At 42.6% G+C, this 23,750-nt stretch overlaps 1 protein-coding gene across 9 annotated transcripts in view; it reads left to right on the top strand.

Annotated features, from left to right (window-relative positions):
* The window catches only part of WDR59 (WD repeat domain 59), a 107,782-nt gene that overhangs the window by 38,491 nt on the left and 45,541 nt on the right, over positions 1-23,750 (top strand). For 4 of the 9 annotated variants that reach the window (XM_032284444.1, XM_032284446.1, XM_032284443.1 and 1 more), the window contains exons 7-9: positions 3,312-3,400; positions 7,040-7,156; positions 22,122-22,199. In XM_032284444.1, the coding sequence (XP_032140335.1) occupies positions 3,312-3,400; positions 7,040-7,156; positions 22,122-22,199 (284 nt within the window). Of the gene's footprint in view, positions 1-3,311; positions 3,401-7,039; positions 7,157-21,185; positions 21,242-22,121; positions 22,200-23,750 lie in introns of all 9 variants that reach the window. The other 5 variants (XM_032284445.1, XM_032284452.1, XM_032284451.1 and 2 more) reach the window with 3 other exon arrangements.

Here is a 23,750-nt window from a genome sequence, read left to right as displayed (position 1 = left end):
TTGTCTTACAAAAGAAGACTCCCTGAACGAAAAAGTAACCACAATACCATACTTAAAAATACCTAACATACCTAAAAATATTAACAGTAAATCTTCAATATCATCCAGTATCTAAGCAGTACTCAGATTTCTCCAATCTTCTCTCTCTCTTTTTAGTTACAAATTGTTTGAACAATGGTTCGAATAAGAATCCAAAGTCCATATTTGCAAGTGGTTGATATATTTCTCATCTTTTTAAGTCTTTCTCCTTCTCCTTTTTGGGTTTGTGTTGTTCTTTTCCTGAAGTTTATTAAAACAAGGTTTCTCCTGTGGTTTCTCCCCAATTAGATTATGCTGATTGTATGTATGGTGTCGTTTAACATGGATGAACCAAGTCCTTGAAGTGACTTTCTGATCTACCTGTTCGCATTGCTTAGTTGGAACTGACCGTTTCTGGAATTCTCAGTTGCGGCTACTAGGGAGTATTCCCACCACTTCCTGAGAGTAGAATGTGGAATAGACTGGTATAACTTGGCTGGGTGCAGTGGCTCACACCTGTAATCCCAGCACTTTAGGAGGCTGAGGTGGGTGGATCACCAGGTCAGGAGTTCAAGACCAGCCTGGCCAAGACGGTGAAACCCTGTCTCTACTAAAAATACAAAAATTAGCCAGGCGTGGTGACGGGCGCCTGTAATCCCAGCTAATAGGGAGGCTGAGGCAGGAGAATCGCTTGCACCTGGGAGGTGGAGGTTACAGTGAGCTGAGATCATGCCATTGCACTCCAGCCTGGGTGACAGAGAGAGACTCCGTCTCAAAAAAAAAAAAAAAAACTGGTATAACTTATTCACAGGGATAAAACTGAATTGTCAGTATTTTGACATCCTTTTTAAAAGCATGTATTATCTGTATGTTCAATCCTGTCCCTTTGTATCTCCTTGGTGCATTGGAACACACATTTGGTCTTTGCTCTGAAATGGTTACTGTACATGGTTCTTTTTCCCTCTGTATTCCATGCGTTTTTATTAAAAGGCCTTTAGCATCATGATTGTATTAAGCAGCTGGATGAATGATTTGTGAAGTGTTAGAAACCACTTCTTTCTTTTTATTCTTTGAGACAGATCCTCACTCTGTCACCCAGGCTGGAGTGCAGTGGCAGAATCCCAGCTCGCTGCAACCTTCACCTCCAAGGTTCAAGCGATTCTCCCACCTCAGCCTCTTGAGTAGCTGGGATTTTTTGTATGTTTAGTAGAGACAGGATTTCACCATGTTGGCCAGGCTGGTCTCGAACTGCTGACCTCAAATGATCCACCCTCCTTGGCCTCCCAAAGTGCTGGGATTACAGGCGTTAGCCACTGCACCTGGCTGAAACTGGTTCTTTTTTTAGCTTACTTGCTCTCATTGTGTTTTTTTTCTGTTATAGATCTTTGTGACAAAAGGAAGTAGGAGACTTCTTTCCTTTGTGTTCAGTGTAGTTTCTCAGTGGTGGCAGAGCTACCCTGAGGGAAAAGAGGCAAGTGAGAGGCTTGTGGACCTTGATAAGCTGCTGGATCTAACATTCCCCGAGCGGTGCAGCCTTGGGTACTGCCTGCTTCCCAGAGTCTGTGGTCCCCATCTTTCAGGGGGCACACGTTGTGACTCTGTATTCTCTGTGTCTGGGAGCTTTCATAGCTTGGGACCTCCATTTGAACCTGGTGTGATGATTTTTTTCTTTTTTTGACATGGCGTCTTCCTCTGTTGCCCAGGCTGGAGTGCAATGGCACAATCTTGGCTCACTTCAGCCTCCCCCTCCTGGGTTCAAGCGATTCTCCTGCCTCAGTCTCCTGAGTAGCTGAGATTACAGGTGCACACCACCACGCCTGGCTAATTTTTGTATTTTTAGTAGAGAAGGAGTTTCGCCATGTTTGCCAGGCTGGTCTTGAACCCCTGACCTCAGCTGATCCACCTGCCTTGGCCTCCCAAAGTGCTGGGATTACAAGCGTGAGCCACCACGCCCAGGCCCTGGTGTAATAATCATCTTGATAAAGCAGGTTGCATTTGGAGGTTCCCAGGGTCCTTTGGGAGCCGTCCCGTTCTGATGCCTCCCCACTGAGAAAGATGTGTTCTCTTGGACTCTTAAGTAACTCTGTCAAGAGGAGGTAGAGCAAGCTCTTGTCACTCACTTTCTCCTTCAGCTGATATCCTTTCTTGCAAATAAACTGCACCTCCTAATACTCTTTCTTGCTTCATCTTCACTGGTCTCCGCTATTTGTTCTTAGATGACAAGATATCCTATGTCTCAAGAAAGAACATGACAAATAGCCTCACCAAAATCAACAACATATCCTTGGACAGGACCTAGTTCTGGGCCTAATGCTCCATGTCCTGTGGGGTTCTGAGTCCTTGCTCTGTCATACGCTGGGCTTCTTGGATCAGGTAGCTCTCCAAAGCCTTGGATCTACTATAGATCTCCTCACTAATAACCACTAGGCAGAGGGAAAAGTATCACTGCAGTAATGTCATGTGTGCTGTGAGTGAGGACAGGAGGAGGCAGGAAGGAGTGCCGTCAGTTCGATTCTGGTTTGGTTCTTGATTAATGATTTATTTTTAAGAGTCAGCCAGAAGTGTCACTATGTCCCAGTTTTCTATATGTCTCAGCTCTTTCTGGCATCTCACATTATGCCTCCTGTCTTAAGTAGTTCTTTTGTCACTAATGTATCAGTGACACTCTGTATTGGCAGAGAAGGAGAAGAACTGAGGTCACACACTACTAAGGGTATTCCCTTTCCCTGATCAGTGTGGTGCCACTGGCCACGGCTGACGCAGCTGACAGGGAGATGGGGTATGGAGAGCTTGTAATCCTTGAGGCAGGATTGGTCAACACTGGGGCTTCTTCTGTAGCTGATCTTCAGCTAAGGCTGTGTTTATCTAAGACTATTGCTCAACAATTTAACGAAAAGAAGGGGCAGGCCTGAGAGCTGAGTGCGAGCAGGTGTTATTTGGGGATGAGAAACGATCAGGTTGCATGACAAGTCAATTACCAGCCAGCAGTGCCATGCTTAACTACTGCTCTCTAAGAAACTAGGTTCTCCTGCTGCGTCTGCTCAGAGTAACCTGTAGATTTTTTCCCTGAGATTATTTCCTCAATTAGGTGACTATGATCCTGTTCCCATGTGTTAATTCCGTTATTTTTTGGCTTCGTTTTATCTGGAATAGTGGAGTTGGTGCAGTCATAGAAACTTAAAGGGTTCTGGGCTTATTCAGCCAGAACTCATTATCCAGCTCCCTGGCTGTGCTCCGCTCTGCTTCCAAAAGCACCAAGGGCAGCAGCTTTCTTCCCTGATTTTTCTTTGCAGCGGGTGCCTCCCAGGTCAAATGGAATAAAAAAAATGCTAACTGCCTTGCCACCAGCCATGACGGCGATGTGCGGATATGGGATAAGAGGGTGAGTAATCTCTTTTTCTCCCCTTCGTTGGTCTTTGATCCCTCCCGGAGGGTGTGAAGATGATTTTATGAGTGCCAGGACTTGGCTTAAGAGTCTGAGAACCTGTGCAGCATGGTAAATGGTCATTTTAAGCTCATAGTACCAGATGACATTTGTGTCTCAATCCAATGTTGAAGGAAGATAGGGAAGTGAGACATTAGGACCAGTAGTTGAAGAAAATCAGCCCCATTTTGCCGCTTCCTAATTATGACACTAGGTAAGCCACTGCACTTCTCTTAGCCTCAGTTTCCTTCAAAATAAAGATAATAACAACGTGTGTATCCCTGGAGTTAAGGCGTGGAGCTTAACGCTATCCTAGACTTGTCAGCAGGCTTCTTATCCCTGCCTGTTTGCAAGGTGAAATGTTATTGTTCTTGAACATCTGCCATCCTGAGTACTTCCAATAGTGATGATCGAGGCAGGGCACTCATTATGCTTAAATTTCCCCTTACAAGCCTAGACGTCCCATCAGCCCCAAAGTCGCCTGCACATCAATCATACGTTCTCACTGCAGCAGCCTGTGGACACATAGGGATGGAAACAGTGGCGGGTCCTTGGCTGTGACTAGAATGGAAAGTTCTACTGAATTTGATTGTATTGGCCTCAGTGAGGGTCATGGTACAGGGAAAAGGCCTCCCCCGCATTTTACTCCCAGACCGTTGGGTAATAATGAACAGAGCGGTCACTGCCATGAGACCTGGGTATAAATCCTCTTCCTGCCTGTGAGACCTGGGGCCAGAGATGTTCAGGCATTGTGGGGAGGGCTTGTTCAGGGATGTCCCCACTGTCTTCTGACTGCTCCCTTCCCTTTGTACATTTGAAAGAGAAGTGGGAGGTGGAGCAGAGATTAGGCATGGCACATCCTATATGCTGCATTAGGCTCCAGGACATGCTGGGGAAGCCTTGTGTGGCAGAAGCCCTCTGCCTTACGTAGCTCTTAGGTGAGAAGGTGATTCCGTAGAGGTTGGGCAGGTGCATCTTATTTATTTATTTTTTTTGAGACAGTCTTGCATTGTTGCCCAGGCTGGAGTATAGTAGCGCGATTTTGGCTCACTGCAACCTCCACTCCCCGGGTTCAAGTGATTCTCCTGCCTCAGCCTCCTGAGTAGCTGGGATTACAGGCATGCACCACCATGCCCAGCGAATTGTTAATTTTTTTTAGTAGAGAAGGAGTTTCACCGTGTTGGCCAGCCTGGTCTCGAACTTCTGACCTTAGGTGATCCACCTGCCTTGGCCTCCCAAAGTACTGGGATTATAGGCATGAGCCACCATGCCCGGACAGTACATCCTATTATTATCCCTTTTCTACACATGAGTAAACCAAAGCACAATTTGCTGCCAAAAGTTGAACTCAGGCAGGCTGGTTCTAGAGACTGCACTGTTTTTTCTTTTTGAAACAGTCTTCCTGTCTCCTGGGGTGGAGTGCAGTTGCACAGTCGTAGCTCACTGCAGCCTCACACTCCTGGACTCAAGTGATCCTCCTGAGTTAGCCTCCTGAGTAGCTGAGACTACGGATGTGCACCATCACGATGGGCTAATTAAAAAAAAGTTTTTTGTGTAGAGATGAGAATCTTACTATGTTGCCCAGGCTGGTCTTGACTCCTGGTCTCAAGTGATCCTCCTGTCTTGGCCTCTCAAAATGCTGGGATTACAGGTGTGAGCCACTGCACCCAGCCTGGAGACGGCACACTTAACCTCATTGACTAATACTAATTATAGAAGTAATACTTGCTTTCTGTAGAAAATATAAATGAAAAAATAAAATCATTAATAATCGTACTACCCAGAGACAAATGCTAACATTTTGGTGTTTTCTGTTCCTATGCTTTTTTTTTTTTTTTTTTAACTTAGTTTGTCATACCGTGTACATAGTTGTGTACACTTTTTTTTTATTTGGCAGTACAACAGATGCATTATCCTTGTGCTATAAGCTCTTTCTAACTTTCAGTGGCTACATCATATTGTATCATCTTATGGTGTCACATAGCTTTAATATAAGTGATTCATTTCATTATTGCTCTTTTGTTGATCATTTATGGTTTTTCTGGTTTTCTAGTGTTTCAGATAACATCAAGATGAACTTCTTTTGTATCTAAAGCTTTCTGTGAGTTTGGATTATTCTCTTAAGACAGGAAAAATTGTGGGCTTGGCACAGTGGCCCAAGCCTGTAATCTCAGCACTTTGGGAGGCCATAGAAGGAGGATTGCTTGAGGCCAGGAGTTTAAGACCAGTTTGGGCAACATAGCAGGACTGCATTTCTTCAAAAACATACAAAATTCAAAAAAAAAAGAAAGGAAAAAAAATTTTTTTTCTTCTTCATATGAGCTGTGGCTTTGTTGTAGAAAATTTTAAGTCTCTGTATAAATCTTGCCAAATTTCTTCCTCAAAGGGTTGTACTATTTTGGCCAGACGTGGTGGCTCACGCTTGTAATCCCAGCACTTTGGGAGGCCAAGACGGGCAGGTTACCTGAGGTCAGGAGTTCGAAACCAGCCTGACCAACATGGCGAAAGTGCATCTCTGCTAAAAATACAAAAATTAGCTGGGTGTGGTGGCAGGTGCCTGTAATTCCAGCTACTCGGGAGACTGAGGTAGGAGAATCGCTTGAACCCGGGAGGTGGAGGTTGCAGTGAGCTGAGATGGCACCACTGCACTGCAGCTTGGGGGACAGAGTAAGAGTGCCTCCAAAAAAAAAAAAGGTTGTACTGTTTTATATGCACACCGATAGTGACAAATGGAGCCTCAATAGCATTCTTTACAAATGTCTTCTTATTTGCTAGCTTAGAAAAACCTTGTTTTAATGTATATTTCTGAGGTTTCCTTCTGACTTTATTTTCTATATGCTTATTAAGGATGTATTGTTTTCTTTTGTGATGTGCGTTTATTCTCCTTCAGAATATTAGGCTCCAGCACTTTAAGATGGATGGTTTTACCCTCTTGTTGAAGCTGGGTCCGTTTGGTTGTCTCAACCCCTCTGCTTGGGTGATCCTGAGGAAAGGGAGTGGGAATTGTCAGATTGCACTATTAAAGTGTGAGGCCGGGCATGGTGGATCAGGCCTGTAATCCCAGCACTTTGGGAGGCCAAAGCAGGTGGGCCACTTGAGCCCAGGAGTTCAAGACCAGCCTGGACAATGTGCAAAAGCCCATCTCTACAAAAAAATACAAAAAATTAGCCAGGTATGGTGGTGTGCACCTGGAGTCACAGCTACTTGGAGGGCTGAGGTGGGAGGACTGCTTGAGCCCAGGAGGTTGAGGCTGCAGTCAGCTGTGATCATGCCACTGCACTCCAGCCTGGGCTACAGAGCAAGACTTTGTCTCAAAAAACAAAAAAGGGGGTGAAAAGCTCCCACTACCTTGTATCCTTCATTAAAGTGGGAAGATATGAGGCTCACCGGGGCATTTGCAGAGCACATGAAGGAGAACTGGGGAAATGTTTTGGTGATGGTGTTTGGTTTGGCTTAACCAAAACGAAGACTGTGAAGGATAGAAACAGTAACTGGTAGTATTTTTGCATCCTCACTCAGTAGCTAGCAAACTTTTACGTGGTAGATACTCAATGAATTCTTTCTAAATCGGTAACATTCGGTGCTGACCTGTTGCAGAAACCCAGTACAGCAGTGGAATATCTGGCAGCCCACCTCTCCAAAATCCATGGCCTGGACTGGCACCCAGACAGCGAGCACATTCTTGCTACCTCCAGTCAGGACAATTCTGTGAAGGTGAGTGGCATGCATGGGGAAGCTGGAGGAGCAGTGTTGGGGTGGCATCAGGGATGTATGATTCCACCTTGGAAGGAAAGCTACAGTATGTTAGCATAGTATGTATTTCACAGGTGCATGTGCTTCTTGGGCAACTGAACATGTAAATTTGGTTATGTTGACCAGCCAGGTGCAACAGAGCAAGACCCAACATGGTGCTGTTCAATGTAACCATGTTACGTTATGACAGCAGAGTGACATGCCATAGCATCTCCTCTGATACAGCTCTTAGAATTTGTTCAGAAGGTTTTCGTCTTTCCCTTTGTGAAAGGAAGTCAGAGACAAAAGTACTTAGAAGGGAAATAAGTTGGTCAGGCGCGGTGGCTCACGCCTGTAATCCCAACAGTTTGGGAGCCGAGGCGGGCAGATCACTTGAGGTTAGGAGTTTGAGACCAGTCTGGCCAACATGGTGAAACCTGATCTCTACTAAAAATACAAAAATTAGTTGGGTGTGGTGGTGCACGCCTGTAGTCCCAGCCACTCAGGAGGCTGAGGCACAAGAACTGCTTGAACCCAGGAGGCACGTGCTGCAGTGAGCCGAGATTGTGCCACTGCACTCCAGCCTGGGCGACTGAGCAGGATTGTCTCAAGAAAGGGAAAGATGTTTATTTGCAAAGAAGCTGCAAGGAAGTCATATATGCGTAACAGAGATAAAAGTAAAGGAGAAATGCCTACAGAGTTGTTAAGGTTGCAAAGTTGACAATTAGTCTATTCCCGGTGGAAAAACAGCTGTTTCCTCACATGTTTATCGTATGTATAAGGTTCTGACATTTTCAGACATCAGCAGTGCATGATTCAGAGATACAGTCATTTTATTAGTGATTGTCTAACTTACAGGAAATGCTCAAGATCTTATGTGTTTCAGTAACCTGATTATTTTTGGTGTATCACAAGTATAGCGTGTTCTGTTTGCCTTTCCTCTCTGGCATGTGATGTTCACCCTTGGGCAGAATGATGGCAGGGCAGAGACATCTTTGCTCCAGTAGTTCCTCCTTGTGGTTAGGTCTCTGTCTCTAAGGACAGGGGTTTGACCACAGCAGTTGGGTTAGCAATTTTATGATTCAGCGTCATTTATTTAATGCTTTGTTGTATTTGTATAGTCATGTTTGACATCTTTGTGATATGATTGGCAAAACTATAGTCATACAGTAAGTTAAAAGTTAACTTCTGTCTTGACGTTTATGAATCCCTTAGGGTTGTAAGATTTTTTTTACTGAGCCAGATGTGACTTTTTTGTTTGTTCATATTGCATTTGGGTTTTTTTTTTTTTTAAAGACGGGGTTTCACCATGTTGGTCAGGCTGGTCTTGAACTCCCGACCACAGGTGATCTGCCCACCTTGGCCTCCAAAGTGCTTGGATTACAGGTGTGAGCCACCGTGCCCGGCGTAGGGTTTTTGTTGTTATTATTATTATTGAGACTGAGTCTCACTCTGTCATCCAGGCTGGAGCGCAGTGGCACAATCTCGGCTCACTGCAGCCTCCGCCTCCTGGGTTCACTTGATTCTCCTGCCTCAGCTTCCTAAGTAGCTGGAATTACAGATGTGTGACATTACGCCTGGCTAATTTTTGTATTTTTAGTAGAGAGGGAGTTTTACCATGTTGGCCAGGATGGTCTCAAACTCCTAACCTCAAGTGATCCGCCTACCTCGGCCTCCCAAAATGCTGGGATTACAGGCATGAGCCACCATGCGCGGCCGCATTTGGGTTTTTTTCCCCATACCCCAGTCAGCCTGTCTCCCAAGTTCAGGAATCAAAAACCATCCAGTTCAACTCCACCTCTTTCTCTGAGATGCTCAAGCTTGTTGCTATTCAGTGACATCTTTCCTACCTGTGAGGCTGGGGTTTCATAGGTAATAAAGCAGGTAACAGCCAGTTTCCTGGGAGGACTTGATGGGCCTTGTTTCCCCATACAAAGCCTTCTCTGTTCTTTACCAGCAGGCTTAGCTTATAATTGAAATGAGATTTTTGGCATGATATTTGATTTATTCCACTATATCCTGGAAGCAAGATAATTTTTACTGAATGTATGTCAATAGCATGATCATAAAAAGTGAAGAGACTTAGAAAAGGGACTTTGTATAACATTCAACCATTATTTTTAGTAGATAAGGATCAATATGTGTAATTTTTCTACATAATCATTCTTAAGTTTATATGACAATTTATTAGCTCATAATTTATATTAATAATTTTTATTATATTTTTATTTTCTGAATTCTAAGGGGTCAGTTGGAGCAAGGTACCACTGCATGTGTATTTCATTTCAGTTTGTAAATTAAAACAGTTGAGTTGAAGGTTAGGGATAAAGAAGAAAGAAAAGAATTTTTCATATGTGGCTCTTAGAACATTAACTACAGTTAAGTGGGTTCATATTATTTTATATAATCTGTTTTTTCCCTGATCTTGGGTTAACAGCAGCCTATTTCACAGAATTGCTGCCTTCTAGACAAAAAGAATCCTAGAAATCCAGACATAGTCCCTTGGTATGTTCTTTTTTTTTTTTTGAGAAAGAGTCTTATTCTGTCACCCAGACTGGAGTGCAGTGGCACGATCTTGGCTCACTGCAACCTTTGCCTCCCGGGTTCAAGTGCTTCTCATGTCTCAGCCTCACCCAGTATCTGGGATTACAAGGGTGCACCAACATGTCTGGCTAATTTTTGAATTTTTAGTAAAGATGGGGTTTCACCATGTTGGCCAGGCTGATCTCAAACTCCTGACCTCAAGCAATCTGCCTGCCCCAGCCTCCTAAAGTGCTGGGATTACAGGCGTAAGCTACTGTGCCCGACTACCCTTGGTACATTCTGATGAGAAACATGAACCTATGAGTCTGTTTCCTAGGATTTCAACACTCAAGGAAGCCTGGTTCTTTTTTAACCAAGGCTCTTCAGATATTTCTTTATATCTTTCTCTGTGTAGATATGTACATATCTATATACGGTATTTCTATCTGTATAGAGAAATAGATCTACATAGAGAAAGATATAGATATGTACATATGTATGCATCTTTATATACAGATATAGAAGATATAGATATGTACGTATGTATACATCTTTATATACAGATATAGATATGTACATATTTGTGTCTACATATAAAGAAAAAATATATATTTTGTCTTACCATGTTGCCCAGGCTGTTCTTGAACTCCTGGGCTCAAGCAGTCGTCCTGCCTAAGCCTCCCAAAGTGCTGGGTGGGATTACAGGCATGAGCCACACCTGGCCCCTGATATTTCTTCAGAGAACTTTCTGATCTGTAGCTTGTAGCAGGAACCCTTTGGCAAGGGTAAGTGAAAAGGAGGAATTATCTATGAATGGGAGGATGGAATGTCTCCGGTTAATTTGTAATAACTACCTGTATCAGATTGAAAGATTGAAGTCTTCTGTTTGCAAATGACATGTAATCATTTTGTAAGACTGCATCAGTGATTGCCTTGAGAGCAAGAGCATGTTATGAACAGTGGGAAGGTTGTCAAATCTCCAGGGTCCTCTAATTGAGCCCATAAATTGCATAATCGTCACCAGCTGGTGAGCATATTTAATCTAGAAACAGCATTTTTTAAATAAAAGGATTAATCTTGCTAACAGTTACATGTCAGTCTTTGTACATGAACATGAATATGTTTCTATCGAAATTAAAAAGTAAACAGTTGCTGAAATTCATTCATATGAACAACATTTTACTTGTGTCTAATGAATCTGGGGAGGTTGAACTTTTCTTTGCTAGTCTTCCACATACTGTGGATTTGATAATAGGGAAGTGTGCAGAGTGTGGAGCTCATTAAAAATCTGGAGAGTACCAAGGATACCTAATTATTTTGAGTATCATTCCTTTTATAAGTTGAGGGGAGAATTATAGTTTACCCTGTGGCCATCTGGGATACCCAAAAATAAGTTGAAAAAATATTTTGACCATTTTATTATTTTGAACATAGGACCTGAATTTGGCAAGAAAGAGTTGTCAAATAAGGGTCTAAAGATAAGAAATGGCTGGGCGAGGTGGCTCACGGCTGTAATCCCAACACTTTGGGAGGCTGAGGCAGGTGGATCACCTGAGATCAGGAGTTCGTGACCAGGCTGGCCAACATGGTGAAACTCCATCTCTACTAAAAATACAAAATTAGCTGGGCGTGGTGGTGCATGCCTGTAATCCCAGCTACTCAGGAGGCTGAGGCAGGAGAATCACTTGAACCTGGAAGGTGGAGGTTGCAGTGAGCTGAGATCACGCCACTGTACTCCAGCCTGGGCAACAAGAGCTAAACTGCCTCTTAAAAAATAAATTAATTAAAATAAAGAAATGAGTACAGTCTTGATATATAGTGAAACTAAATTTAAATACAGCAGAAGTGATAAAAAAATATTAAGAATGGTAGTGTTTTTAAAAAACAAGGGACTTTAGGCACATGATTCAGGAGCTTTATGAAAAACACAAAAAGTAACAGTATTTTGGTGAACCCCTGTTCTCTAGCTGTAACGTAAGTTTTTACTGTTTTAAACAAATGATGTGCTCAGAAATCAGTTGCTGTTTAAATGGAAAGAAAACCTACATCTTAGGTGTTTTCTTTTTCAGAGACAGGGTCTTACTGTGTCACCCAGGCTGCTCTATAAGCGGCATGATCACAGCTCACTGCAGCCTTGAACTCTTGGGCTCAAGTGATCCTCCCACCTCAGCCTCTCAAGTTGCTAGGGCTACAGGCGTACGCCACCATGTCAAATTATTTTGTCTTTTTGTAGAGATGGGGGCTGGCTGTGTTGCTGGGCTGACATTTTGGTTTTATTCCTTTTGTGCACTATCCATATAATGTTTTACAGAAAAGTCTTTTCCACAAAGCATTTCTGTTTTACAAGAAAATCCATAGCATTTGGCCAACTTTGTCAACATGAAACATGTGACAAAATTATTCCATTTTTCTCCTTGATAAAGCAAGAAACACGTTTATTATCTTCCAAACATATCCTCATGCAATCATAGATAATATTTGATGTTCTTAAAGCAGTGGCAGTAAGCATGTTTACTAATGTGATCAAAAGATATTTGTAAATCCTTTCACCCTATTAACTGTTGGATAGTCAATAAAGTTTCAAGACTGGGTGTGGTGGCTCATGCCTGTAATTCCAGCACTTTGGGAGGCTGAGGAGGGAGGATCACTTAAACCCAGGACTTGGAGACCAGACCAGCCTGGCCAATGTAGTGAGACCCCACCTCTACAAAAAATAAACAAATTAGCTTGGTGTGATGGTGCATACCAGTAGTCATGGCCACCCAGAAGGCTGAGGTAGGATCGCTGGACCCAAGGAAGTTGAGGTTTCAGTGAGCTATGATCACACCACTGCATTCCAACGTGAGCGACAGAGTGAGACCCTGTCTCAGATAAATAATAATGTATCAAAATAAGGAGCAAGGATGTGTGTGTATGTGTGTGTGTGTGTAAAAATTGTTTTTCATAATTCCATTTAACAATTTCAAAAGGTGTTCTTGGCTGGCTCATCATGCCTGTAATCCTAGCACTTCGGGTGGCTGAGGTGGGAAGATCCCTTGAGGCCAGGAGTTAGAGATGAGCCTGGACAACATAGTGAAACCCTGTTTCTACAAAAAAAAAAAAAAAAAAAAAAAGTAGCTGGACTGGTAGCATGCATCTGTAGTCCCAGCTACTCAGGAGGCTAAGGAAGGAGGATTGCTTGAGCCAAGGAGTTCAAGGCTACAGTGAGCTGTGATCAAATCACTGCATTCCATTCTAGGTGACAGAGTGAGATTCCATCTCTTAAAAAAAAATGCATAGACATAAATTCAAAGGTTATTTATTAATATTAGTTGAAGGTCTTAAAATTAATCTAAATTAAGTTGATATAACACAGAAATAAAAGTTTATGTTGAGTTTGTTAGAAAAATATTAAACATATTTACCTTGATACTGTAATGGAATAGCTAAGTTGTTGTTTTTTCTTGCTTTCTTTTTTTTTTTTTTTTTTTTGAGACAAGGCATTGCCTTATTATCTAGGCTGGAATGCGATGGCACGATCATGGCTCACTGCAGCCTGGACCTCTTAGGCTCAAACGATCTTCCCACGTCAGCCTCCAGAGTAGCTGGGACTGCAAGTGCAAGCCACAATGCCTGGCTGGCTTTTTTGTTTTTTGTAGAGTTGGGGTTTCTCCATGTTGGCTGTAGACTTAAGTTCTTGTGATCTTTGGTACTGTAAAAAGTTCAGCCAGGCACAGTGACTCATACCTGTAGCCCCAGCACTTTAGGAGGCTGAGGCAGGCAGATTGCTTGAACTTAGGAGTTTGAGACCAGCCTGGGCAACATGGCAAAACCCCATCTCTACAAAAAATGCAAAAAACTAGCCAGGCATGTTAGCAAGCACCTGTAGTCCCAGCTACTTGGGAGGCGAAGGTGGGAGAATTGCTCAAGCCTGAGAGGTCGAGGTTGTATTAAGGCAAGATTGTGCCACTGCACTCTACAAAGAGAGACCATCTCTCAAAAAAAGAAAAAAAAGGTGTTAAGAGCAAACACTTTTTAAAAAGCATCATTTGTTATTATTCATTCAATTTAATATAATTTTTACATTTTTTTTTTTTTTTTTTTTTTGAGACGGAGTTTCGCTCTTGTTACCCAGGCTGGAGTGCAATGGCACGATCTCGGCTCACCGCAACCTCCGTCTCCTGGGTTCAGGCAATTCTCCTGCCTCAGCCTCCTGAGTAGCTGGGATTACAGGCACGCGCCACCATGCCCAGCTAATTTTTTGTATTTTTAGTAGAGACGGGGTTTCACCATGTTGACCAGGATGGTCTCGATCTCTTGACCTCGTGATCCACCCGCCTCGGCCTCCCAAAGTGCTGGGATTACAGGCTTGAGCCACCGCGCCCGGCCAATTTTTACATTTTAATAATTTTAAACATTTTGTGGAAATGTCAACTCATATAATCCATGAAAACAGTTATGCAATTTAGGATGTTTAAATTAATTAAGCTTTCCATAAGAAAATAAACCCAAGACTTATTTAAGTTAGAATAGTATGTTAAAATCAATATTTACACTGTGATAAACGTGAACTTTTTTCTTTTCTTTTCTTTTTTTTTTTGGAAATGGAGTCTCGCTGTGTTGCCCAGCCTGGAGTGCAGTAGTGTGATCTCAGCTCACTGCAACCTCCTCCTCCAGGGTTCAAATGATTGTCCTGCCTCAGCCTCCCAAGTAGCTGGGATAACAGGTGTGCATCAACACGCTTGGCTAGTTTTTTCATTTTTAGTAGAGACAGTTTCACCACGTTAGCCAGGCTGGTCTCAAACTCCTGACCTCAGGTGATCCACCTGCCTTGGTCTCCCAAAGTGCTGGGGTTACAGGAGTGAGCCAGCCTGCCCGGCAGAAGTTTTTTCTATGTTTATGTATTATTTAAAACCAAAACTTTCATGAAGTTTGTTTTAAGCTACTGGTGTTTTCTTCATTTTCATTTTATTTGATTTTTGTGTTTTATTTTTTAACCTGTTGTCAAGCTTCATTATTTTATATTCTAGCGTCCACAGCCATTAATTTAACTCACTGCAAATTTTTCCCAGAGGTACAGCTTCAGCAAGCGTTTGAGACTTTTCTTTTTTCTGTTTCCATTTTTTATGGGTAACTAGAAATTTATGGGTAACTAGAAAGAAATTTATGGGTAACTAGTAGGTACATATATTTATGGGGTATATGAGATCTTTTGATAACAGGCATATAATGTATAGTGATCACCTTAGGGCAAATTGGGTCTCCATCACCTCAAGCATTTATCATTTTTTTTGTTATAAACATTCCTATTATACCCTTTCATTTATTTTTAAATGTACAATAAATTGTTGTTGACTGTAATCACCCAGTTGTGCTATCAAATCCTGGCTCTTACCCATTCTGCCTATCTATATTTTTCTAGCCATTAACCATTGCTACTTCTGGCTCCCCTTACCCTGCCCCACTGCCCTTCCCAGCCTCTGGTAACCATCATTCTGCTCTCTTTTTTTTTTTTTTTTTTTTTTTTGAGACGGAGTTTCACTCTTGTTACCCAGGCTGGAGTGCAATGGCGCGATCTCGGCTCACCGCAACCTCCGCCTCCTGGGTTCAGGCAATTCTCCTGCCTCAACCTCCTGAGTAGCTGGGATTACAGGCATGCGCCACCATGCCCAGCTAATGTTTTGTAGTTTTAGTAGAGACGGGGTTTCACCATGTTGACCAGGATGGTCTCGATCTCTTGACCTCGTGATCCACCCGCCTCGGCCTCCCAAAGTGCTTGGGATTACAGGCTTGAGCCACCGCGCCCAGCTCATTCTGCTCTCTTATCTTCATCAGTTCAATTGTTTTAATTTTTAGCTCCCACATATGAGTGAGAACAAACAAAGTTTATTTTCTGTGCCTGGCCTATCTCACTTAACATAATGTCCTCTAGTTCCTTCCGTGTTGTAAGTGATAGGATTGCATTATTTTTCATGGATGAATTGTACTCCATTGTGTATATGTACCATATTTTCTTTTCCATTCGTCTGTTGGTGTACACTTAGGTCACTTCCATACCTTGGCTATTGTGAATAATACTGCAATATGGGAGTGCAGATGTCTCTTCATTATACTGGTTTCTCTTCTTTGGGGTATATACCTAGCATTGGTTGCTGGATCATATGATAGTTCTATTCCTTGTGTTTTTGAGGAATTGCCGTACTGTTCTCCATAGTGGCTGTACTAATTTACATTCCTACCAACAGTATATGAGGATTCCCTTTTCTTCACATCTTTGCCAGCATTCATTATTGCTTGTCTTTTGGATAACAGCCGTTTTAACCAGTGTGAGATGAAATCTCATTGTAGTTTTGATTTGCATTTCTCTGAGGATCAATGATATTGCGCATTCATATACTGTTTGCTATTTGTATGACTTCTTCTTTTTTTTTTTGTTGAAAAGATATACATATATTTAGAATTAGCCAGCCGGACTCAGTTTAGATGATCCCAATTTTCTTGGCAACATCCAAAGCATCATAATCAGGAGCCAGTCGAACAGATGCCTTCTTCTCTCCATCAGCCGAATCATGGTGTCGACCTTGGCCACATCAGTGTCAGAGCTTCTTCACAGCCTGTTTGAGCCGGTGCTTGTTGGCCTTGACATCCACAGTGAACACAAGTGTGTTGTTGTCTTCTGTCTTCTTCATGGCAGACTCAGTGGTCAGCGGAAACTTGATGTCATGGTGGTCAGGCTTGTTTCTCCTGGGGGCGCTCTTCCGAGCATATTTGGGCTGCCTCCAGAGTCGCAGTGTCTTGGGCTGCCGGAAGGTGGGTGACGTGCGGATCTTCTTTTTTTTGTGGCTGTGGACACCTTTCAACACTGCCCTCTTGGCCTTTAAAGCCTTTGTTTTGCCTTTGGTTTTAGGAGAGGCAGGAGCTTCCTTCTTCGCGTTCGGCACCATCTTGTGAAAAGTGTTGTGTCTTTTTTTAAGAGATGTCTGTTCAGATCTTTTGCCCATTTTTTTTTTTTTGAGACAGAGTTTTGCTCTTGTTACCCAGGCTGGAGTACAATGGCGTGATCTCGGCTCACCGCAACCTCCGCCTCCTGGGTTCAGGCAATTCTTCTGCCTCAGCCTCCTGAGTAGCTGGGATTACAGGCATGCGCCACCATGCCCAGCTAATTTTTTGTATTTTTAGTAGAGACAGGGTTTCACCATGTTGACCAGGATGGTCTCGATCTCTTAACCTCCTGATCCACCCGCCTTTTTTTTTAATTTTTTTTTGAGACAGAGTCTTGCTCTGTTGCCCAGGCTGGAATGTAGTGGTGTGATCGCAGCTCACTGCAACCTCCACCTCCTGGGTTCAAGCGATTCTTGTGCCTCAGCCTCCTGAGTAGCTAGGATTACAGATGCACACCACCATATTCAGCTTATTTTTGTATTTTTTTTTCAGTAGAGATGGGGTTTCACCATGGTAGCCAGGCTGGTCTCGAACTCCTAACCTCAATTGATCTGCCCACCCTGGCCTCCCAAAGTGCTGGGATTACAGGTGTGAGTCACTGTGCCTATTTCATTGAAGTATTTTAACATTTTAAAATAGATTATTATAAAACTAAGGACACTTACATAACTTCTTTCTATGTAGCTTTTCCATGGAAGGCAAATCTGGTCTTATGAGAACAGGGAAAAAAGCTGGACATAGTAGCTCATACCTGTAATCCCAGCATTTTGGGAGGTTGAGGCAAGCAGATCACTTGAGCCCAGGAGTTTAAGACCAGTCTGGGCAACATAGGAAGACCTCATCTCTACAGAAAAAAAAAAAAAAAAAAATAGCTGGGTGTGCTGGTGTATACCTGTAGTCCCATCTACTCATGAGGCTGCTGAGGCAGGAAGATCACTTGAACTGGGGAGGCCAAGGGTGCAGTGAGCCATAATCCTGCCACTGTACTACAGCCTGGGCTACAGAGTGAGATCCTGTCTCAAAACAAAGTGAGAAAGAAAAAAGAAAAGGAAAATAAAGGAATCCTTGATACTTTCCTCTTCAAGTCCAGCATTTGGTTCTTTAATACACATCTCATGTGAAATAGAAAAGATTTTTTGAAAAAACAGCCATGGAGTAAAGCTTCTCTTGCTGTTATAAAGTGTGTCCCTTGGACTGAAAATGAGAAAGCTGAGATTTTTTTTTTTATGAGCAGCAAATCGAAAGCATTAGAAGTTTTATTTTTTTTTTCTTCCTATAATTTTTTCTTTTTTTGAGATGGAGTCTCACTCTGTTGCCCAGGCTGGAGTACAGTGGCACAGTCTTAGCTCACTGCAGCCTCCACCTCCCAGGTTCAAGTGAGCCTCCTGTGTCAGCCTCCTAAGTACCTGTGACTACAGACGCCTGCCACCATACCCTGCTAATCTGTGTATTTTTAGTAGAGACAGGCTTTTGCCATGTTGGCCAGGCTGATCTTGAACTCCTGACCTTAGGTGTTCTGTCTGCCTCAGCCTCCCAAAGTGCTGGGATTATAGGCAGGAGCTGCCATGCCTGACCTCTTCCTAGAAATTCTCGAGTTTTCTCATTTTAAGTTTAGCTGCATGATTATTAGTCTTCATAGTGAATCAAAATAGGGATGCCATTAATTTGAACAGTTATGCCATTTAAACTTTTCAATCTAAATCACTAATTTTTTTTTGGAAGTAGGCAAAATTACGTTTGCCCAGAAATAATTGCGTTCACCTCTTCCCACACACGCAATAGAAGACCCTCATCCAGCCCTCAGGCAGGCTGGGGAACTGAGTGGTAGTTTACAGCTGGGTGTTTGCCCATTCATTATGTTCTGAGCTTTGTAATAGTCGTTCATTCATACTGCACATTAAGTAGAGGAACAGCTAAGATTTATTAACACCTCATTGTTGGCACATAGAATACTGTCTTGCATTCCAGCTTGGCTCGTTTGGATATTTCTTTGGAAGATCCTAATTTTCTTTTGAGAGAAGAAAAAGTTACCCACTTAGAACTCTTGAGATTTTTTAGAAGGTAATGAAACTCCAGACAGTCATTTCCATTTCCATTCAGGCTTATTCGCAAAATTATTAACCAAACCAAGCAAAACCTTTGGAAAGCCTCTTCTTTTGCTCTAAAACCATGTAAAACCAGCTTTAAAACATTTTGAATATTTTAAAGTTTCGTAAGAGATTTTGGGGCTTGAATATATAGCCCTATACTTTTTTAACTCTCTGAAAGTTTTGAAACAGAGAAGCCAGTGTGAGAGTACCTATGTGGGTCAACCCCTTCTACAGAAAAGGTTATGATTATTAAAGGCCATTATGAAAACTGGTTTCTTTTGAAAGAAGGAGGAAAGTAGTTCTTACATTTGTGGCTTGTTGGCTGTCTTCACTTTGGGGAAATTTTCAACCATTATTTTCTCTTCAAATATTACTCTGTTTCATTCCTTCTCTTTCCTTTCCTCTGGAACAATAATTATACATCTGTTAGACTTTTTTACGGTGTTCCATGTGGTCTGATATAATTTTTCTTTTCTTTTTTTGAGACTGAGTCTTGCTCTGTTGCCCAGATTGGAGTGCAGTGGCGTGATCTCAGCTTGCTGCAACCTCTGTTTCCCAGGTTCAAGCAATTCTCCTGCCTCAGTTTCCCCAAGTAATTAGGATTATAGGTTTGTACCACCACGCCCAGCTAGTTTTTGTATTTTTAATAGAGACGGGGTTTCATCGTGTTGGTCAGGCTGGTCTCGAACTCCTGACCTTGTGATCCTCCCACCTCAGCCTCCCAAAGTGCTGGGATTACAGATGTGAGCCACCGCACTCGGCTAATTTTTATTTTTTTTTGTTAAAAAATTTTTTTTGAGACAGGGTCATACTCTGTTGCCCATGCTGGAGTGCAGTGGTATGATCATAGCTCATGGTAACCTTGAACTCCTGGGTTCAATTGATCCTCCCACTTCAGCATCCCAATTAGCTAGGTGCAGAGATGGGGTCTTGCTTTGTTGCCTAGGCTGGTCTTGAACTTCTGGCCTCAAGTGATCCTCCTACCTTAGCCTCCCAAATCACTGAGATTATAGGCATGAGCCACTGCACCAGCTTTGAAAACCTATGAAATGTAACATATGCAGAGTTGCATATAACTGCCCCCACGGTCGGGGTGTTAAACAGTTTGATGACACTAAAGAGCCACCTTGTGTTATTCCTTTGCAGTCATACCCTATCCTACTCCTAATTTCTGGCAGCCGCTGGTCTGTTCCCTATCACTATAATTTTGTCTTTTTGAGAATGCCTTTTTTTTTTTTTTTTTTTTTTTTTTGAGGTGGAGTCTTGCTCTGTTGCCCAGTCTGAAGTGCAATGATATGATCTTGGCTCACTGCAACCTCTACTTCCCAGGTTCAAGTAATTCTCTTGCCTCAGCCTCCTCCCAAGTAGCTGGGATTACAGGCACCCACCACCATGCCTAGCTAATTTATTTTTGTATTTTTAGCAGAAATAGGGTTTCACCATGTTTGCCAGTCTTGAACTTCTGACATCAAGTGGTTTGCCCGCCTCGGCCTCCTAAAGTGTTGGGTTTACAGGTGTAAGCCACCGCACCCAGCCTGAGAGTGCCATTTAAATGGAATCATGTTGTATATAACCTTTTTCTTTCTTTCTTCTTTCTTTTTTTTTGTGACAGAGTCTTGCTCTGTTGCCCAGGCTGGAGTATAGTGGTGCCATCTCAGCTCACTACAACCTCTGCCTGCTGGGTTCAAGCGATTCTCATGCCTCAGCCTCTTGAGTAACTGGGACTACAGGTGTGTGGCACCACACCCAGTTAATTTTTGTATTTTTGGTAGAGATGGGGTTTTGCCATGTTGGTCAGGCTGGTCTCTAACCCCTGACCTCAAGTGATCTGCCTGCCTTGGCCTCCCAAAATGCTGGGATTACAGGTGTGAGCCACTGTGCCCGACCTAGTGTATAACCTTTTAAGGTTGTCTATTTTTCACTAAACAAAATGCCTTAAGAGTCATCCAAGTTGTTTTAAAAATTAATAATGCATAACTTTTTAGTACTGAGTAGTATTTCACTTATGGATATGCCACTATTAATTTTCTGTTGACCCATTGAAGGACATTTGGATGATTTTTGGTTTTTGGTGATTGTGAATAGAGCCACTATAAACATTCATGTATAGGGTTTTGTGTGAACAGACATATTCTATTTTCTAGGGCAGTTATGTAGGAGTGCTATTGCTGGATCATATGGAGCGTGTACTTTGAACTTTATAGGAAATTGCCAAAGTAGCTGAGAGTGGTGGCTCACACGTGTAATTCCAGCACTTTGGGAGTCCAGGTGGGAGGATTGCCTGAGCCTAGGAGTTCGAGACCTAGGGCAACATGGCAACATGGCAAGATTCCACCTCTATTAAAATAAAAAAAGGAAAAAGAAATTGCCATAGTGATTTCTGTTATCTGTGATTGCTGTCATCTGTTTTTGAAAATGATTCCCTAATACTTAAACAGTTCCGAGTTTCACTCTTGGTTTTCCTGCCTTTGTGACAGATGCTGGAGCTCTAAGCATATGTGCCTCTCCCGTTAGAAGCATGGGTATCTCTAAGGTAGTGTGTCTGGCTCACTTTGTGTGTGCTACAGTTTCAAGAACTGCATCTCAATTTCTTGACCTCGTGATCCACCCGCCTCCAACACAGTGAAACCCCGTCTCTACTAAAAAAATACAAAAAATTAGCTGGGCATGGTGGCGCGTGCCTGTAATCCCAGCTACTCGGGAGGCTGAGGCAGGAGAATTGCCTGAACCCAGGAGGCGGAGGTTGCGGTGAGCTGAGATCGCGCCATTGCACTCCAGCCTGGGTAACAAGAGCGAAACTCCGTCCCAAAAAAAAAAAAAAAGAACTGCACCTCAGATGTTGGAGGATGACAGCGGGTGTGGACTTGAATGGATTGGCTCCTAGGTTCTCACACAGCCGCCTTTTTTCTTTGTATCGTTGAGCACATCACATTGTTTCCTTATATAGTCTCTACATTTGAAAAAGAGATGAATAACATGCATTATATGGTTGTTACAAAGATTAAATGGGAGAAAAAAAGTTCTAAATATATGTCTGAAATGTAATGAGTAGTCAGGACACTTCAGCTATTGTTCTTAAATCACCTGCATGATATAAACGTGATACAGGATCAAACACATCACTTTTAATTTTCAGCGCTAAAGGTCATTTCATAATCAGGCCTATTGACATTAAGCTGCCCCGACTGGTGGTCCTCATAAAGTCCAGAAATTCTCCTGTAGTGTTTTAGAAGTGGAAAGGGAGGCTTCTTTATGTCTGTCACAGTGGCGTGGTTATAGGGGCTGAACTAAAAATACGCTGTTGAAGTGTATCTTTAGAGGACCAGAAACAATGAGTTCAAAGGCTACGCTTATTTCAGTAGAATTGTTTAATGGCGTTTATTTCACTAATGATCTTGCTTGCTGTCTTCTAGTTCTGGGATTACCGCCAGCCTCGGAAATACCTCAATATTCTCCCTTGCCAGGTGCCTGTCTGGAAGGCCAGATACACAGTGAGTGAGCCACCCTGCCTCGATAGGAAACTTTCTCTTGGGTGTTTCAAAAACAAGGAGCCCAGGGAAATTTTCTCTTATTTTCTTTGTGAGGCAATTTTCTCTTTCTGTCTTGGTTTAGTGGTGGGACAAATGTGATAATGATGGCATAAATGCTGTTAACTATTTAAAATTTTATTCTCAGCTGGGTGCGGTGGCTCACACCTGTAATCCCAACACTTTGGGAGGCCAAGGTGCACAGATCACCTGAGGTCAGGAGTTCAGGACCAGCCTGGCCAACATGGTGAAACCCTGTCTCTATTAAAAATACAAAAATTAGCCAGGCATGGTGGCGGGCGCCTGTAGTCCCAGCTACTCGGGAGGCTGAGGCACGAGAATCGCTTGAACCCGGGAGGTAGAGGTTGCAGTGAGCAGAGATTGCGCCACTGCACTCCAGCTTGGGCGACAGAGCGAGACTCCATCTCAAAAATAAATAAAATAATTATTGGATTGTTGAGTAAGTACCTACATCAGAATTGCTTATCAAAGATCCACAGAAAAGCTTGACCATGAAAAGATACTCACTAATGAGAGGGCAGGCAGCAGGGTAGATGAGGAGAGGGTCAAGAGGCTTGAAGTCAGTGAATTATGGTAGAAGGAACCCTGACTTTAGATTCCGAAGACCTGGGCTGGGAGCCATGCTCTATCATTAATAGAGGTGTGGCCTTGGACAACCCATATGATGTTTTTGAGCAGAAATTTCCTTTACTGTAGAATGTGAATAGTAATTTTTACTATACCCTCCTTTTTTTTTTTTTTAAATTGTGACAAAATCCACCATTTTAAACTATACAATTGTGTGGTTCACAAGCTGACTTTCTTTTGGAATAACTTATATGGTTTTTAAACCATTAAATGCTACAAATAGAGTGGGTAGGCTATTATCAACCTTCCAGTAATTTTCCACTGCCACACGGGTGAGAGATAATGTATTTCCTTTAATGTCAATTTGAAAGCAAGCACAGTGATGCATAAAGCTACCTTTATACATTCAGCTGTCACTATTGAGCATTGTGGAGCTAAAAAGATAATTTGGGTATTAAGTTGGTTTTGTATCTGGGATCACTTGCCAAGAAATCAGACACTCTTCTTTTGAATTGAAATACTTTTCTGGATTAATATATTTGCTTTAAAAAATAAACAGAGAAGTCCAAGAGTGTTACCAGGAGGGGTGGTGAAGATAAATGTGCCCTTAGGTGTTGGTGGTTTATTCCTTAAATAACAGAACTATCAACCAGGTGGGCCCCTTAGCTTCCTAGCCGATGGGGTTTTGCTAAGTAAAACATGTCAGTCCCGTAGTGACCAAGTTTTCCTTTGAGCAGTTGCAGTACTGGGGAAGTAGGAAGGTGATACTTCATGTGGATGGCATGTTTCTAGTGTGTTTCCATGTGGCAAGAATTAGGTTTACCACTCCAGGGATTTCCCAGTCAGCCCTGCATGCTCGTTCTGGGAAAGCACTCAGTAACTCTTGAGCGGGAACTCATGGAGAGTAGCTGGGATGTGAAACAGTGT

Source organism: Sapajus apella, unplaced genomic scaffold (assembly GCF_009761245.1).
Source record: "Sapajus apella isolate SASKATOON/1434 unplaced genomic scaffold, GSC_monkey_1.0 scaffold15, whole genome shotgun sequence".
Lineage (NCBI taxonomy): Eukaryota > Metazoa > Chordata > Mammalia > Primates > Cebidae > Sapajus > Sapajus apella.
This window is presented reverse-complemented; position numbering and strand designations above follow the sequence as displayed.